The sequence below is a fragment of the Drosophila pseudoobscura genome, chromosome 2 (assembly GCF_009870125.1).
Source record: "Drosophila pseudoobscura strain MV-25-SWS-2005 chromosome 2, UCI_Dpse_MV25, whole genome shotgun sequence".
Taxonomy (NCBI): domain Eukaryota; kingdom Metazoa; phylum Arthropoda; class Insecta; order Diptera; family Drosophilidae; genus Drosophila; species Drosophila pseudoobscura.
The window spans coordinates 12,892,740-12,909,243 of record NC_046679.1 but is presented as its reverse complement, the minus strand read 5'-3'; the positions used below and the strand labels follow the sequence as shown (position 1 = coordinate 12,909,243).

The 16,504-nt window shown below is 45.8% G+C and overlaps 1 protein-coding gene across 3 annotated transcripts in view; it reads right to left on the bottom strand.

Annotated features, from left to right (window-relative positions):
- wake (wide awake) overlaps positions 1 to 16,504 on the bottom strand; it is a 43,807-nt gene that overhangs the window by 26,635 nt on the left and 668 nt on the right. For 2 of the 3 annotated variants that reach the window (XM_015181804.2, XM_015181801.2), the window contains exon 2: positions 3,305 to 3,718. In XM_015181804.2, the coding sequence (XP_015037290.2) occupies positions 3,305 to 3,435 (131 nt within the window). In that variant the 5' untranslated portion in view covers positions 3,436 to 3,718. Of the gene's footprint in view, positions 1 to 87; positions 267 to 3,304; positions 3,719 to 16,504 lie in introns of those variants that run through there. The other variant, XM_033376940.1, reaches the window with a different exon arrangement.

Below are 16,504 nucleotides of genomic sequence, written 5' to 3'. Positions count from 1 at the left end.
CCAGATGCGTCATGGGGGCTCGGCTCTGCTCCGTTCTGCTCTGCTCTAACAATTGTCAGGCTGATGGACACCCTACCCCCCTGGTACCTCTTGAACTGCACCCATACTTCGATATTACATATTTCCGTATGCAAAAAGGACGAAGCTACAGAAATGGAAAACTTTTTATTTGATTTACTTTGACTTTGACATTTTGCCAAGGCGCCCGACCGAATATCTGTCAGAGTTTCGACACAAGTTGGCAGCTTCATGTCCTCGCTCTAACACGGAATTGTGCGCTATATATTGATGATGATACACAGCCAGATCGGACTGGGAATGGCTGTGTTGTGTACGGGAGCGGAAGAATGGGAATGGTAGCTGCCAAACGAAGCAAAATCAGCAAAGTTTTTCGACTCATCTCTCTCCCACCAAGGCAACCCCAAGGCATTTAAGATCCCCAGCGAGGGCCTGGAGGATAATACTTTCAATCGCACACTCCTTCATCTCTCGCATCGCTGACAAGAGCTGCAGCAAAGTTACACAGAAAAAGAATCATGTAAGCAATTTATATGTGTCCTTGCTGGAAAAGGAGAGGATGTGGGGTCTGGGGAAAACTTGAAGAAAACATTCGAAATAGTTACAGCAGCGAAACGAACAACAACACACAATGTCCACACATAAATAAAAAGAAAATTACACAACGCTTTAGCGCGAAAGGTTGAAGTTTTTTGTTGTTGTATTTTCTTTATTTTTTTAGCACCGCAACGCCCCTTTAGTCTCCCTTTGTTTATAGGCCTGGTGTTGCAGGATGTTAAGGCACTTTTGAGTGCGTTAAACGCAGGGTTACAGCACACACACGCACCCACCTATAGTCGTATAATGTGGCAGCACCCACTAAGGGCAAGCTGTTACAGGTCACAGCAGGGGCAACGCAACAAGGCCGGGAAGCAAAGGGCAAAGGCAGGTCTACGGCAGGCGGCATATGGCCGAAGAAGCAGTGGGCGGGCAACGGCAACCCACTCACATAACTCAAAGCGGATCTGCATAATTGACGTGAAATACTCGTAACCGTAAATCGTGCATTACCCCACAACATTTGCCACCGCCTTTCGGTTAAACAAAAACGGGGAAGAGCTGGAAGGCGCGCAGCGAAAGGAAAAGGTTAACATGCTGCCAGAATTGCCGGTAAAAAAGCTTGAAGATTGGGCGCCACATAAAACTTTACAGCCTGATAATGGAGTCATACGGGTGCGGAGTGGGGTGTAAAGGCGTTATTTAATGAGAGCAGGAAGTCGGCAAGGAGTGCATGTGTTAAAAGGATCAAACGCATACCCTCAGGGTAGGTTTAAAAATCATTCAACCAAACTATTCTGCACCTTATATATATTTTAGTTGATTTATTATAGAACAAGGTCCCTAAAAAGGTCTTAATTTTCTCTAATTAATTGCTGCAATTTTTATTGATAAAAGCTCATTTTTCCTTGGGTTTTTTCAAACCCCGCTCCACCATGTATTTACCTTTCGCATTTATCTTTCATCACTTTTGAAATAGAAAGCGAATACCCAAAGGTATTCATTAGGGAATGCCCATTACATATAGGAGCTGAACACACACGAGTTCCACTCCTAATTCTATTAGAAATTCTTCCTTCCTAATGATTATCCTTATGCCCGTTTGCATATGCCAATTAAGGGACTCCTCTGTTGACACCTCGGACAGCACCAGTTGGGAGGTAATGAAGTTCCTGGTGCCGGGTACCCGCCATAAACATCGGTATCAGCATGGGCATTACCTATGGCATCATTAATGTCGCCCAACAGCGGCCTGGCATGCGGACGATGGCGGCGGATGTCTGTAAAAAGGGCCACTAAGCCGAAGGGCTTTGCCAAATTACGCATACGCTGTGTGTGACCTGTAATCCAATGTGTGTCCGCTCATGTGTGTGTGAGAGGGTAAGTCGTGTAATTGCATTTCGGGCTTTGTTTACATGTGCGTGCATAATTAGAGCAAATGTTGCTCGTGTAATCAAATCATCGGATGGCAGCCCTTTTTAGCCCAGGCCTCTGCTCCTTCGGATTCCCTTCAGAATGGGTTAAAGCGAGCTGCGCGAAAGCAATTCGTTCTTTAAGAAACCACGCCACCCCACTTGAGGCCCCGTTTGTTTCCCGGAAACGGGTGGCGGCCCGGGCCGTGCCTAATTGAGTTTGCCGCTTGGCATTCTTTCAGAGCACCCGCGTCCTTCGTCCTGCGTCTGGGCTTAAGCAAATGATGGGCATGCGGATGCCAGAGCATAAGAAGCATTTTCATTACAACGATGCAGTAGCGCAAACAACACAAAAAAAATGTCGAAAATTTACTTTGCAGCTCACAAAAGGGAATCCACGCAATAAACGGAGCAAATATCTAACGAGCTGCGTCCTAGAGGGTTCCCAGAAAGCAAATGAGCAACGGCTGCAGGACGTGCATGGGAATCGAGATTGGTTCGGTTGCCATTTCCCCCCCGTCCTATCTTCGTTCCTAACCACCATTTCCCGGAACAGACCAAAGGCTGAAGGCATCTAGCGCTAAGAGCCAGGCGTTTTTTATCAGGAACTTGAAGGGCTCTTCCCACAATGCATTCCAAGAATGCATCTGCCAGCCAAGTGCGTTGGCTTGTTTTCCCCCAAAATTGAAAAACAGAAAAAAGTGCAAAAATAGCAGCGTTCTATTTATATCCGTTCTCCTTCGCGGTTGTTTTTGAGGGCAAAGGGTAAATGCTAATCGGGAAAACGTGAAAATGCTAAAGGCAGATGGAAGCTTTTTCGGGGGCAAACAACACTGGAATACCAATCAGTCTCTGCGGGGATTTGTTCAAGCTCCTGAATCCAGGAGACTTTTGATTTAAATATTTCCACAAAATAAAACACCTTATCGATCGGATAATCTCTCTGAATCGTTGCATTTGTTTGCGACTTGAAAGACTGCACTAAAGAATAGACGTGTAGACTTTTGATTGATGTTTATTTTGTGGTCGTAGCATTTCGATCTGTTTTTTAGTTAGTTTGTTGCAAAGATGAAAGTTTGTTTGACGGTATAGAAATCGGTTTTAATTGCGGCCAAATCCTTTGTTCAAACAACTTGTTAATTCTGTTTGCCTTCGCCTGACTGGATGCCTGACTGGATGCCTGACTGGATGGCTGGCTGGCTGGCTGACAATTCAATGGGCCTTGTGCGCTCAGCCAAATCCTAGCAAATCCTGTCAAATCCTCCTTGCACCCAGGCCCCACTTTGGCACCCCCCTACCCCAACCAATGGTTAAGTAATGGCAAACATTCAACTTACTGTCGCTCTTTTCGCTGCTGTCGCTTCTTCTTGAACGCCTTCCGGACGCGCAGGAGGAGGAACGCGGCCCGATCCACGGACAGTGTGGTGCCACTCTTCTTCGTCGCAGCTCCTGCTGCAGTCTCCTCCATCTCTGTGTGGCCGCTGTTGTTGTTGCTCTTGTGGTGGGTGCTCCTTCGCTCGAGGCTGCTGGTGGCAAGTTTTCACTGTCTGTGTCTGTGTCGGCTGCAAAGGCTCAAGCTGGGCTGCTGCCGTGGCAGTGCCGTCTAGGAAAACTTGCGCACTTGCCGACTGACATTTGGTATGCTCCTGGCGTAGGTCCTGGTCTTGCCCTCACTTTTGGCTTATGCTGCTGGCGGGTGGGCTTGTGCTACACTTGCTCTCCTATTACTTTGACAATCATCATCCTGTGTGCTGCAGGATGCGGGAACAAGGATATATATAACGACACTCACACACAACACACACTCGCTTATTTGCATATCCTGGCAGGACGTGACCTGTCTCTGGGTCCTCTATCTGTCTGACAATTGCGTGGCAAAAAGCAAATAATATTTTGTTTACTTGTCGCAAAAGCCCCGTCTCATCCTTTCATCCACCCATCCTCCCCATTCCCATTTTCACACACTCCATCACACACAAGCCCCGGACAAAAGTGTAATAATATGCATTCATATGATATTGTTTTATTTATGATCTCTCCCTCCCTCGCCTTATTGCTGCTTAGGTAGGTTGCAAATTTCTCTGCGTTTTACGCATTTCCATAAACGAATTTCCCCAGACCAAGGACATTTGTCATGACACGTAATCGTGAAACGCACTCGGGTATATGCTGTTTGTTTAGAAGGATGTAATAGGGTCGTAAAGAGTATACCCCTTTAGATTGTGCCTCAGTTGAAACGGATACTAGTCTTGCAGCACAAAAAAAGAGTGGTACTCCTTTAGTTCTACTCGATCTAGCTGTTTTAATAGATATTATCTACCAATCCACCTAAAACTCATCTCTTTCAAAAATGCAATAAAGCCATAAAAGCAAAGAAGCAAAGAAGATATGCCAGCAACCCATAAGATATTCTCTTTGTTCTTCTTTTGTCTTACGCATATTAAATTCCACTTTTGTGCAACAAAATGAAATCTGAAGAGCGGGGGTATATTCCATTCGGAATACTCGACGCAAAAGACTTGCTCTTTCTCTTCCTTTCGCTCGTTTTATTATCGGTATATAAGAATTTAAATTCCTGCGGCTCCTTGGATGGCAGGTCAAGAACACGTGACTCCCTCAGCACTCCCCAGTGAGGGGTTATTTTCGGGCACTTGAGCTGTTTGACGAGGTGATGGCTTTCCTTAAGAGGCGACATTGTCATTGTCAGCTTCATTATCATAATCGTACCTTTTTTTCCAGATCAATTACGGATTAACTGTCAGCTTTATTTGTGTGCCCGAGAAAAGGGGGAAGTTATCCGAAGGGAGAGCGAAAGAGTAGGGGAAAAAGGTAATCCGGGGGAAGCCATGAAAATGTAAAAATGGAGCCCATCCCCTTGGATAAAGTTGGGATGTCTTCAGTGCCACCTGCTTTCCACCTGCTGTCAGGCAAGTGACTTTTGTGAGCTTGAGTGGATTTTGCGAACATTTTGCAGCACTTACGAAGCCACACACACACACACACACTCACAGGCAGATAGACAGACAGACAGACACAAGCGTCTCTGTGTGCGACAGTTGCCTTGATAAAGGATAAGAAATTGCTTCTCGCTCCATTCTCCGACCGGAATCCCAGGCCAAGGGACATCCCGCAAAGCGCCTTAATGCTGGTTGTCGGCTAACTTAATATTGACACATTTGCTTGGCCACAAATGAAAACTATTTACGAGCTGGAGGTGGAGGTGGAGCTGAGCTGCAGCTCATCTGCAAAATCTGCACAGACGTGAAGGTGTTTGTGCCATATCTGTGTCCTTGGACAAGTACAGAGACCCGACAGAGGCGCGTGTTTGAGCAGGATTTAGGTCACATACTCGTACGACCAGGCTCAAATCAAGCATAAACATTCCATTTTGATGAGGGTGATGATGGTGATGGGAACGATGATGGGCCAAGACAAGCAAGCAATTATTTCTTGATTTGATAATCACAGCCGGCAGCTGTCAGGTTCAGTTCCGACTGAGGACAGGGCAGGACAAGACAGGACTCCAACTTTGGCCAAACTTTTCGCTTACTGACTTAAACATGCAACTGGAAGTTGTGCTGTGACTAGAAGTAAATTATTTCTGACTCAAACCCCAACCGCCGACACCTCTGGTAGAAAGGACTGTTTCCAAATGGCAGTTGCCAGGCCACAGGCAAATGCAACTGTCAGGCTACCAGTGGAATGATTTCCGAACTGCTGGAGCGACCTGCGGATCCGGGCATCGAGTTAATTGAATGTCATGCCAAGCCGTGACTGGGATGTGTCCTATGGCCCGTGGCCCGTTCCCGTCCAAAGCTCATTTCCGGCCACGCCTCTGGTTCCGACCTGTAACATAAATTGCGCAATTTGACTTTAAAGTCAATCATTTCACGCTCTGTTGCGTCCTAGAAGCAAAAGGGCAGCATCCTTCTCAGGTGAAAAAGGGGCCCGAAACCCAAAACCCGAAACCCAAACCACATCAGTGGCACGTCACTTGCAACGCTTCCGCTGTTGATTTATTTGCCATTACTCCAGTACGTGACCAGTCGGTGGCATCCGTCTCCAACCTGCCACGACTGCTACTTCTGCTGCTGTTTAGGATACGAGCCAGGATGCCATAATTAAATAACAATTTGCCAGCAGACTCCGACAGAGAGTGCTCGCCCAAAAGGACACTCACACATGTCCGGGAGTGGGGAGCCGGAGCCGGAGCCAGAGCCGCCAGTTGGCCAAAAGGGAGCACTAGGAGCACACTGCCATCAAGTGTCGGGCATAAAGCGAACGCCACCAAACTCCCTTTATAGCTAAAACACATTCCACAGTCGTGGAGGACAGCATCGCGTTTTTCTTTTGCATAATTTCAGAGAGAATATCTGTATATAATCGTACTCGTACTCGTCCCTTGTCCTATATGCATGGCATGTACAACATATACATACAGGCTATGTCAGCTTGTAACTAAATGTTTTTCCATTTGGCTAAGGCCAGACATAGCTAGAGTCCACAGGAGAATGCTGCTTCGGAGGTCGAAGCATAACATACCCTGAGGATTGATCGGTTCTTTGATAGATAGACACTGCCTGCTGTACGATAAAGGACGCCTTCCAGCCTTGGCAACGCCTTTATGGTAGTGTATAAAAAGAAAGCGAGAAAGAGCAGGAAATGAGCGCAAATTTATGCAGAAAGTAATTAAAACTGCCGTTGTCCTGCCACATTTCCAGCTACAGATGTCTACTCTTGAGGGGCTGGAGGGGCGTGGCCGACTCTGAGATGTTTTTAAGGATTTGTTGCGCTCGTAAAAGTAAAATTTAATGAAGTTGCAGCATAAAAGGAGCATAAACACGAGCCAAGTGGCTCGATGACCTTTGTCCTTTGTGCTTCTCGCTGGCTCTCTTCCTTTTTGCTTAGTGCTTGGCCCTAAGTGGTTTCCCCGAGTGTTTGTCTCTGTCTTAATTACTCGGCTTTCGTCTCATTGTCCGCCGGTCACAAAGCCAAATACCAAAACACCTTAAGCCTCGGCCACAGCCTCCGCCTGGGCTCCCAGTGTGCTCCAACTTTCCACGTGCTCGCCTGCAATGTGGGGCAGCAGTGAAAAGCACAATCAATTTCATTGGGAGCTACACAATTGAAGGACACGCACACCGCCCTTCCTTGCGGCAGCCCGGATCCACCCACTTAATTTAAAGGACTAATTGTCAACATGCCGCATTTGCCACTCGCTAAAGAGTCTCTCCGTTTGTGTGTGTGAGCGTTACGACTGACTGGAGGCGTGGCAAGCTGCCTGAGGCAACTTAATTGGGATTTCATCTAAGCGTATTGTAGGCAAAGAGAGAGAGAGAGTAAAGGCATCCCTGGAGCTACCTCAGCCTGAATGGGAACGGCTTTCACATCAAATTTGCACACTCCAATGGCGACCACAGAGACTGTGGCTCTCCTGTAGTGAACCCATTATATGTTATCAACGTCTGGAACATCTAATTTCTGGCTAATTGTCTCTGGCCACAGCCCCCTTCTGGCCATTTGAGAAGCCTTTGGCCTTCCTTCACACAGACGTCAAGAGACTATGAGTGGCCTTATCCACACGGGGCTTGCCCGCCCCTGCCTACTCTGTCCAGGCTCGTATCTAAGCTAAACACTCGGGGAACACCTAACCAAATGGCCTTTAGAGCTCATTGTTTGGCCCCAGACTGCCCCCAGGCTCTGTGTCTCCACCGATACTGGCACTGTGCTGTGTTGTGCTACTCCTCCTGCCCATTTTTCCTCTGCTGTTATTGTTGTTGTCTGTCATTGTCTGGTCATATCAAGGCAGCTGCCAGTCAGCCAGACGAGGCGGCTAAGTAGAATGCGTATGGCCTTATCCCATCTCTCCAAGGCCCGCAATATTAACACTTGAGTACTATTTCTGGGGCGCTGGCGGAGCAGCATTTTCCAGTGTAAATAGCCGGGCCAACACAAAAGCCGTTAAAACAAAGCAGGCCAAATGTGCGATGAGCGACAAGGCGAGCGTAAATAATGCCGGAATATGCGACATGTTAACAAGGCAACGCCTTGAGAGGATTGCCGTGGGACAGGCGATGGGATTGGATTGGATTGGTTTGGTTTGGTGTGGTTTGGGGGGATAGGATGGGATGGTAGGGTATGGGTGAGGGGCGTAGATTGGATTAGGGACGGGGAGTGCGGTGTCGGAGTTACAGGTCCTCTGTATTTATACATTTTACAGGGCTTGACGATAACTAAAAGCCAAAGAGCACAACATGCCAAAGGAGGCACACATAGACAACGGGGCGTATGCGTTTTCTCGAGCGTCCAACCATGAAAATGCCATCCTTGAAATGTATTTATACAGTATGCATACATAAACATACATAAACGTATGTATTGTGTTAGCGTGTTGGTGTGTGAGTGTGTTTTCTTTCGTCTGACTTGGCTTGGCCGGCATTTATGGTTTAAGTTGCCAAGTTGTGTTTTATTTTTTCTGCTGTTTTGTTTAGTGGAAATTCTATGCCGCCATTGACTGGCACACACACACACACGCACGCATTCAGGGAGGTACACACACACACAGACAGGGGCATTATAGTTTTTGTTTTTTGCCAGCGCCGAATAGCTGTCGGGCACAAGACAATCGAGACACTCACTCACTCACTCACTCACTCACTCCCTCGGTAAAGCCAAGTAAAGGTAAAGTAAGGCAATGGCAATACGGCAGCTGGCTGTGAAAAACGAGCAAAACGTTGCACAGATTTCATGCCTCGCTGCAGTCAGCAGTCAGCAGGCAAAAACAAACAGGCCAACAAAGAAGCCAACCATCTGATGGCCAACACGGCAATCACAGCTAACGGGCACAGTGAGGGCTGACTGGAGTGGAACAGCAGACTCGAAAACGTCACACCTGTCAGGCAAAAGGCTGAAAAATTGTATTGTTTTACCCACATCTCTTCGACACTGTCCAGCGGAAGGGGCACTATGCTCTGATTCAGGCAGGCGAACTTTAATAGAAAGCTGAAAGGGAAACAGAAGGGAACCTACTATTCCCTGATTGTTTTATTCAGCTAAGGAGCGACTCGGAAAGCCGGATCTCTCTTAAAAGTAGTTTATTATAGCATCAAAAACTTTACATTTTTATTAATTTCCGGTCATGAAGAGACTTCATTTGAAAGTACAATAGAATCAATAGAAAAGGGAAGTTTGTCCAAAATTTGTATACACAGTTTTAGTTCGTGCCTAGAAAAAGGCTCTTGTCTTTATTATAATAATAATAGCCTTGGTAAACAAGAATTGACAACTTTAAATATTTAACGAAAGTCCTTCCAAGAATGCCATTAACATATTTCAACAAACTCTGAACTTACGGGTTCATTTGGGTATATATTTTCCGAAACTCTCGCAACTTTTTTGGGAAATTCATTTATGCCAACTTTTACTGTCTTTTCGAATGGTGGGCGTGGGTATTCATGAACGAGTGAATGACAGCAATGGGTGACAGCAGCAACACATATGCGCTATGATGATGCTGAAACCCAGCGACAACCAGGCCAGACCCCAGTACCCTCCAGTCCAGTGCTCTATCTATCTATCTACGGGCATGAAAAATTACAAGCTTTTAAATTGAAATTTCAGAGTGCAAGCAGCACAAAACAGCAGAGCAAGGGAACGACGAGGAGTAAGGACAGGAAGGACACGAGAACGGAGAGGAGTCGGCAGACAGGATACGAGCGCGGACACGCTCGACTGTTTATTATTTGTGGCTTTATTATTCAGGCCACTGGCCCCGGGTCATATTTTGTGGCGTCCTCTGTTGCCAACAATTTGCCGTGGCTAATCAACAAATGAATTGCCGTAACATGCCACAAGTCCATTGCGTATACGCCATGTTCACGTAGCTTCCACTCTGAGTGCGGTGTCCCGTCTTTTTTCAATTTAAAATTATAGACCAGCATGGATGGGGCTCCGTAATGTGTGTGGGGCTGCAGAAGATAGAAATTCTCGTATAATTAGCAGACTCCGCAACGACGTCCGCTTGGGGCACGTGGCTGTAAATGGCAGATTGACCTCGCTTTAAAGGGAAGCCAGAGTGCCTCATTAGCCAGCAAAAATCAGCAGCAGATCCTTGCAAAAGCTTAGGTCAGAACTGATTAGATGGCAGCCATCCGAGGGGGGAGAGGCAATGGTAAATCCTCTGCAATCATCTTTCGAGTCCGTAGTGTTAATCGACAGACTAATTGAATCAGGAATTTGAGAATTCATTTACCGATAAACACAATTAATGTTCTATTTTGGCCTGCCCTTCCCCTCCTTCCTCTTCCCCGTGCGACCAATGGAAAAACCAAGAATTTTAAATCCCAATAATGAAAAGGCAAAGGCAAACGCAAACAGAAATTTCCATTTTCCAAACTGAATTTCCCCTCCCTCTTCGCCCAATCAGATAACTGCCTGCGTCAGCATAATTGCCAAACTAGAAAGAGACAGCCATAGCGAGAGGGAGAAAGACAGAGTCGAAAGAACATTGTGTTTACGCACAGTTCTGCACAGTTCGTAGCAGAAACTCAATTTTCAAACAGCTCAATTGGTAAGGCTCTTGCCCTCCCCCGCCTGCACTTGACCAGGCCCGAAATAAACTGCATTTCGTAATTAAATTCCTGTATATTCCATGCAGATGTGCATGTGTGTGGCAGTAGGCAAAATGAATATTTATGCTAAATAGTGAATAACAATTTTGGTCAGATTAGATCGGCGACCAGCTCGTAGATTTTCCCGTAACCAAATCCGAGCTCAAAAGGCGGAGACGGAAACGGCTGTGGCGTGTGTCGGGAGTAAAACTTCCTGGCGGTGCCATACGGCGTGTGCCTGTGCGTGTTGATTGGCATTGTCGGCCCCGGACGGAGCCCCAAAAACCAGGTCCAAATTGGCAAATACATAACAGCTAGTCAGACAAACAGACAGACAATCGGGCCGGCAGGCGGGCAGGCAGGCAGGCAGACAAGCCGATGAAAAAATGATTGGGGAAATCCCCTCAAAGGCAAATACCAAGGCACGTGATATGGATAAAACAGAGTAGGGAATAGAGTCAGAGAGAGCGAGAGAGGAAGGACAAATGGGGGACTACCGCCGCTTGAGTTAACAAATCCCAGGCAAGCATCCGCATCTGCCAAGACAACATTAAAGCTGCAAGTACCAGAAGACAAATGACAGAGGAAGAGAGGGACTTTTTGGGTGTAGAGGGGCAGAGTCCTCAAACCCAATCGACAAACAGTTTGGTGTTGGTTTGCCGTTTGCCAAATATTGACAGGGCCATGTGCGAAAGCTTCAAAGGAAGAAGGGGCAGGGCGCCGGGCGCTGGGCCTAAACGACCTACAAATGTAATTTCCCTATGCCACCCACCCACCGCTTACACAACCCCAATCGATGGCAGGGACTAGACCAGACCCAGAAAAGAATCCCCAAATCCAAATAGATACACAAATCAACCGCAAAACAAAATAAAGCACTGAAAGCGAAACATATTCAAGAAGAGCGAAGGCGGCGAGGGAGAGAAACAGAGAAACAGTGAGAGTGAGGACAATTACGCTCAATTTCAGAGCCACAAGGACGACTACTCCACCTCGGCCTTTGTGCCCTGACCAACTAAAAATACAGAAATCTGCTCTAATTGTAATTTAGATTGCAGGCTCTGAGCCAAATGAGAGGCGGAGGCGGATCAAATCGATAGAATGTCGGGCATTCAATTACGCGTGAAGAGCGGACAATGTCGATGATACATTCAACCCATAACTGGACAGACTTTGAGAGCCATCCACATCAGCAACAGCAGCAGCAATAGCAGCAGCAGCAGACGAGAGGTATCCGTGGAAATGCTTTTATTTGTTTGCCTTTCACTACAAACATCCCCCAGCCCACGACATCGACACCATCACCTCACAGCATTATGAAGCTATTTTAGTCAGAACTCGGTCATAGTTATAGTCCAAGGTCATAGCACACAGACACACAGTTACACACACACACACGCTGTGAAATATATTTAAAGAAAACCCCGTAGCATACATTTCGGGGCGCCCATTTTTGACACTTCATTAGTTCGCATGAATGAATGTGTGTAAGGGTATAAATAAAAGGGAAAAACCCCACACCCCCCCCTTGAACTGCCGATGATAATGCGGATGGAGAAACGGAATAAGCGGAACAAGCAAACTTTTTATGATTCGCCTTCAAACACCATTGGCAATGAGCAAATTTGCCTACAAAGTCAGCGGAAGGAAAGTTTCCCATTGTAGCAGCCAATAACAAATCGAAGGTAAAACTTTCGCAGCCAAAACAAAATACTGTGCCATAAAAGCGCTCCCGGCTGTTGGGTAATCGTTAGACGGTGGTGGTGGCTGGAGCAAAGCACCGACTTTTACATTCATGATTTACGATGCGTCTCCGGTGGGCGAACGGGCGAGCGAGGGAGCAAAGGACCGAGCCAGCGAGCGTGCGAGCGAGGCCATTCCCCAAGCCAGGTGGCACAAATCAGCGTGCCCCAACGCGAGTCTTGCCATTGTTTCTAGCTGTTCAGCAGCTCCTCAGATGCTGCGGATCCTGGGCGAATGCCAATGCACATCTCGGGCATTAATCAAGCATAAAACTGGAGCAGACAGACGAACTGAAGCGAATTGGTAATAAGACTTGCGCGATAAGCCCCAAGGATATCATACTAATTGACTGCCGTGTGCAAGCGGACAGGCAGGCGGGCCCCTGGACTCGATTCCGAATCCCCTATCGAAATGATTGGACCTGAGATTGCTTGGGGTTTTCCATTTCTCTGCTCTTAAGCTTTCCACTCAATCCAAAGCTAAGGCCGGAAATTGCAAAAAGTTTCGAATTGCGCAGCGTTTTTTTTCTTGTTTAATTAAAAGAGAAAAATGTAATTACAATAAATCAGAAAATGTTGCCGGAACAACAAAAATATGGTAAACTAATTGGCTGGCAGTTCAGCAAAAATACCAGCAAACCACAAAGTGATAACTGAAACCGTGACAAAAACTCAAGACGACAAATATGAAACATTCGTTGCTTTGTTACTGGGAGGGTAGAGCCACCAAGTGGCTTAAAATTGAGCAATTTTGTTGCCGCTGTGCGCTTATAGAGGAGTACTGGAAATTTTTAGCAGCTATTCGAGCTGTTAGGGTTGATTGAATTCTGAATAAATGTCTAACACTAAGGAAAAACCGAACATTTTATTGGGGCCAGCGCACTTGAGAAGGCTGATGTACATATATGAAGAAAACAATGTACTAAACTCGGCCCAACTAAACTAATATGCAAGAACATTTTTAAACATTTGTCAGGCCTGTCGTGTTCAGGTTTTATAGATAATTCATTCATATGGTTATCTGTTTGAAGTTTGTGGACTCAGCTGCTGGAAACTGACTCAATCTTTATTAATTGCATTGCAATGAACGTTGGCATTTGGCAAATATATACATGTATGTGCAACGAACAGAACAGCAAGCAGCAAAGAAATGTCAGGCTGCCACAAACACACACACACACACAATCGCATTCAAGCAAGCCTTGCAGCACGCAACATCGTCAAATGTCGTGAGTGAGCTGGCTGCCTGCAACGTCATTGTCATGAAATGCACAAATATATATTGAGTACATGGCGTATACGTAATATGTTCTGGCACCCTCGCATGCTCATCATCATCATTGTCATTGTCATTGTCATCGCCATTGTTATCTCCGACTTCCGTCCGGTCCTTTGTCCGTGCAGCTGAGATAATTTTAGAGAGTTTTTGTTTATATTTTTAGTGGAAATTTTAATTATTTTTGGTCGTTAGGCGAGTCGTCAAGGAGCTGATGATGACGATGATGTTGAAACTGAAGCTTGTGCCACAAGAATAGCATACTTGACGTACATTTTTTTGATATTTATATATATATTTTTGGAGAGACGTGGAAGTGGCCGTGGCCATGGCCCTTACCGCCATGTTATTGTTAAGCCCCATGAAATGAGCACTTAATCAATTTTGGCTCTACTCGTATTTAATTAAATGCAGCCAGAGAACAATCAGGACAACGAGCGGGAATATTAATCATACGTCATGGTGTCAGCTTTATGAAAAGCTTGCATAAATCTCTGCCGGCAAATGCAGCCTGGTGTAAAAATTGTAAGCGTGTGAGTGGGTGTTCGAATGTGTGCGTGTGTGTGTGAGCGTGTGTGGATGTATGCGTCCCTCAAATTGTTTCAAATGTGCGCAATTTAAACGAAATTGGGAAAGCAACGCCGCACGCAAAAAAGAAAAGGATGAAACGTGCTCGGCTCCCCTTTCCCTTTTGACAAATTCAACCCGGCAGCAGGGTCTGTATCTGTGTATATATTGTAATAAACTGCCAAAAACGAAAAACCGAAAGCCGAACCGAACCGCAGCCAAAGAGAGCGGTAAAACAAAAAATGGGATGGAGTACGAGTAAATAGCAGCAGAAACAAATGGCTCGTTTGGCTAACCTTTTCGGTTTTTGCCGCTCTGCATTGCTTTTGTTGATAGAAAAGTTTAAATTGTGTCAATTTTTTGTCGTTTCGTTCCCCCTTTTCGTTTTTTTTTTTGTTTCTGCTTGCCAGCACTTGCACCGCGCAGTTTCTGGGACCACCCCATGAATTGCGGGTAAAAACAATTTCAGAAATCAAGACAAGGCCAGCGACGGGATGGCCATCAGCAAAAAGTGTTGAGGATCAAGCCAACAAAGTATATTTTACGAGTGCGAGGACCGGGGAGAAGTTGCTGCCAGAGAGGAGCTGAAGAGATGGACAAGATGGCAACCTGTCCACCCCGAAGGGATTTATCAACGCCGCGGGTCCAACTGGGGATTTCGTTGAAAATCGCGTCTTTACTATTAATTGCCCGGACCTTGGGCTACAATACTTCAGATACGAATTGATGGGGGAAATGGGGCATCACCTGCCATCTGGTGTCAGCACAGTTTGACAATTTGAACCCATCTCTTCCGTAGGGAATAGTTTTGTGTTCTGTTAACGCCACACCGGAGACCAATGAAGCGGAAGAGGTTTCTTTTTTATTTATTTTTGTGTGTTAATCAACATGGAATGACATCGGAGAGTAATAAAATTTGAAAGCAAACACTTTGTTGTGACACGATTTGTGGCAAATAAGACGAAATATTCCACTTTATTGGGAAAACCACATTTACCACTTCTCGCCAAGTGAACGAATTCAAATGTAAAAATAAATTATTTACAAATTAAGTTAAGTGAGGCCACTGATTCGATTTTATGAAAGGGAAAGCATTTGAGTGGTTTATTGCTGCTTGAAGCCCTCTGATATCTACATATATTAATTGAACACTCAAACATCATGGCGGGCTTCAATCAAAGCACATCAATCGATAACCTTTAATGCATTAATTCCCCCTTATCTATACTTGTATCCTTAAATACATTAATTCTCCCTCATCTGTCTGGGTAATGACTATGGCCGATGACTCTTCTTCCAACTGCTTTACTTATCGATTTATGCATTAATTAAGTTTTAATCATTTTCAATTGATTGCTTTGTCCAACCGAAAAAGTTTCTGGCAACTTTCACAAGTTCTAAGCTGTCTGCCGAAAACAACTGACGAAAATTGCTTACGAAAATTGGTAAACTCTTGCCAGAAGTTTCCATCGCTGAAATGCAAATAGTTGTAACTAGTGGGCCAGAGAGCAGTGGCCAGCATAATCCGGTGGCAAACTAATTTGTGGCCAAAACTATGTGGAGGAGCCATGTGAGAGCCGCAGTAGCCAAAGCCACAGACAAAGCCTAAGCCACGTTAATACAACAGAACTAAGAACAGAATCGAGTCGAGGCTAAAGTTTGGTTCAGTTTCTGGCCAGGGCAAACCGAAAACTTTCCCATTGTTTCACTGGCCCTGAAATTAAAGTCAATTGCCCTAAGGATGGGTGCACCGTGAGGGCTCCCGTACACAGGATTGCTTAAGTATTCAGACGGACAATTTACGAGCAGCTCTGCTCCCGTGGGACGTGTACCGGTTACGTGGCTTCCAATCCTAGTCTTAGTCCTCCATGTGTGTGTTCTCTGTTTCTCATGTGTGTGTGTGTGTATGTGTGTATGTTTGTGTGGCAATACAAATGCCAATAAATGAATTATCGCCCGATAAAGTCATTGTCGCCATTAATTATGGCACAGGATGCTTAGTCGAACGGCCTTTTAATAGTTTTTCGCACGCCCCCGACTCCCCACCCAATTAGCTGCAGTGTCCCAGGAATTGGGCGGTTCTACTACTCTCATAAGGGGGAGGGGTGATGGGTGAATGGGGTGGCGAATTAAGATGAAATATGCCAGGAATGAGTTCTAGTTTTATGACAATGTTTGCTGGCTGGATAACGACAGAAGCGTGTGGACCATGAATTTAATGCGTTGCAACAGTTAATGATTTTATTGGCACTTCACTCGACTTGGCACCGTCGTTGCGGGGAAAAGAATGACAAATAGAAGGGGGAGCTGAAGTGGAAAGAAAAGGAAAGCAAAGAACAGCAT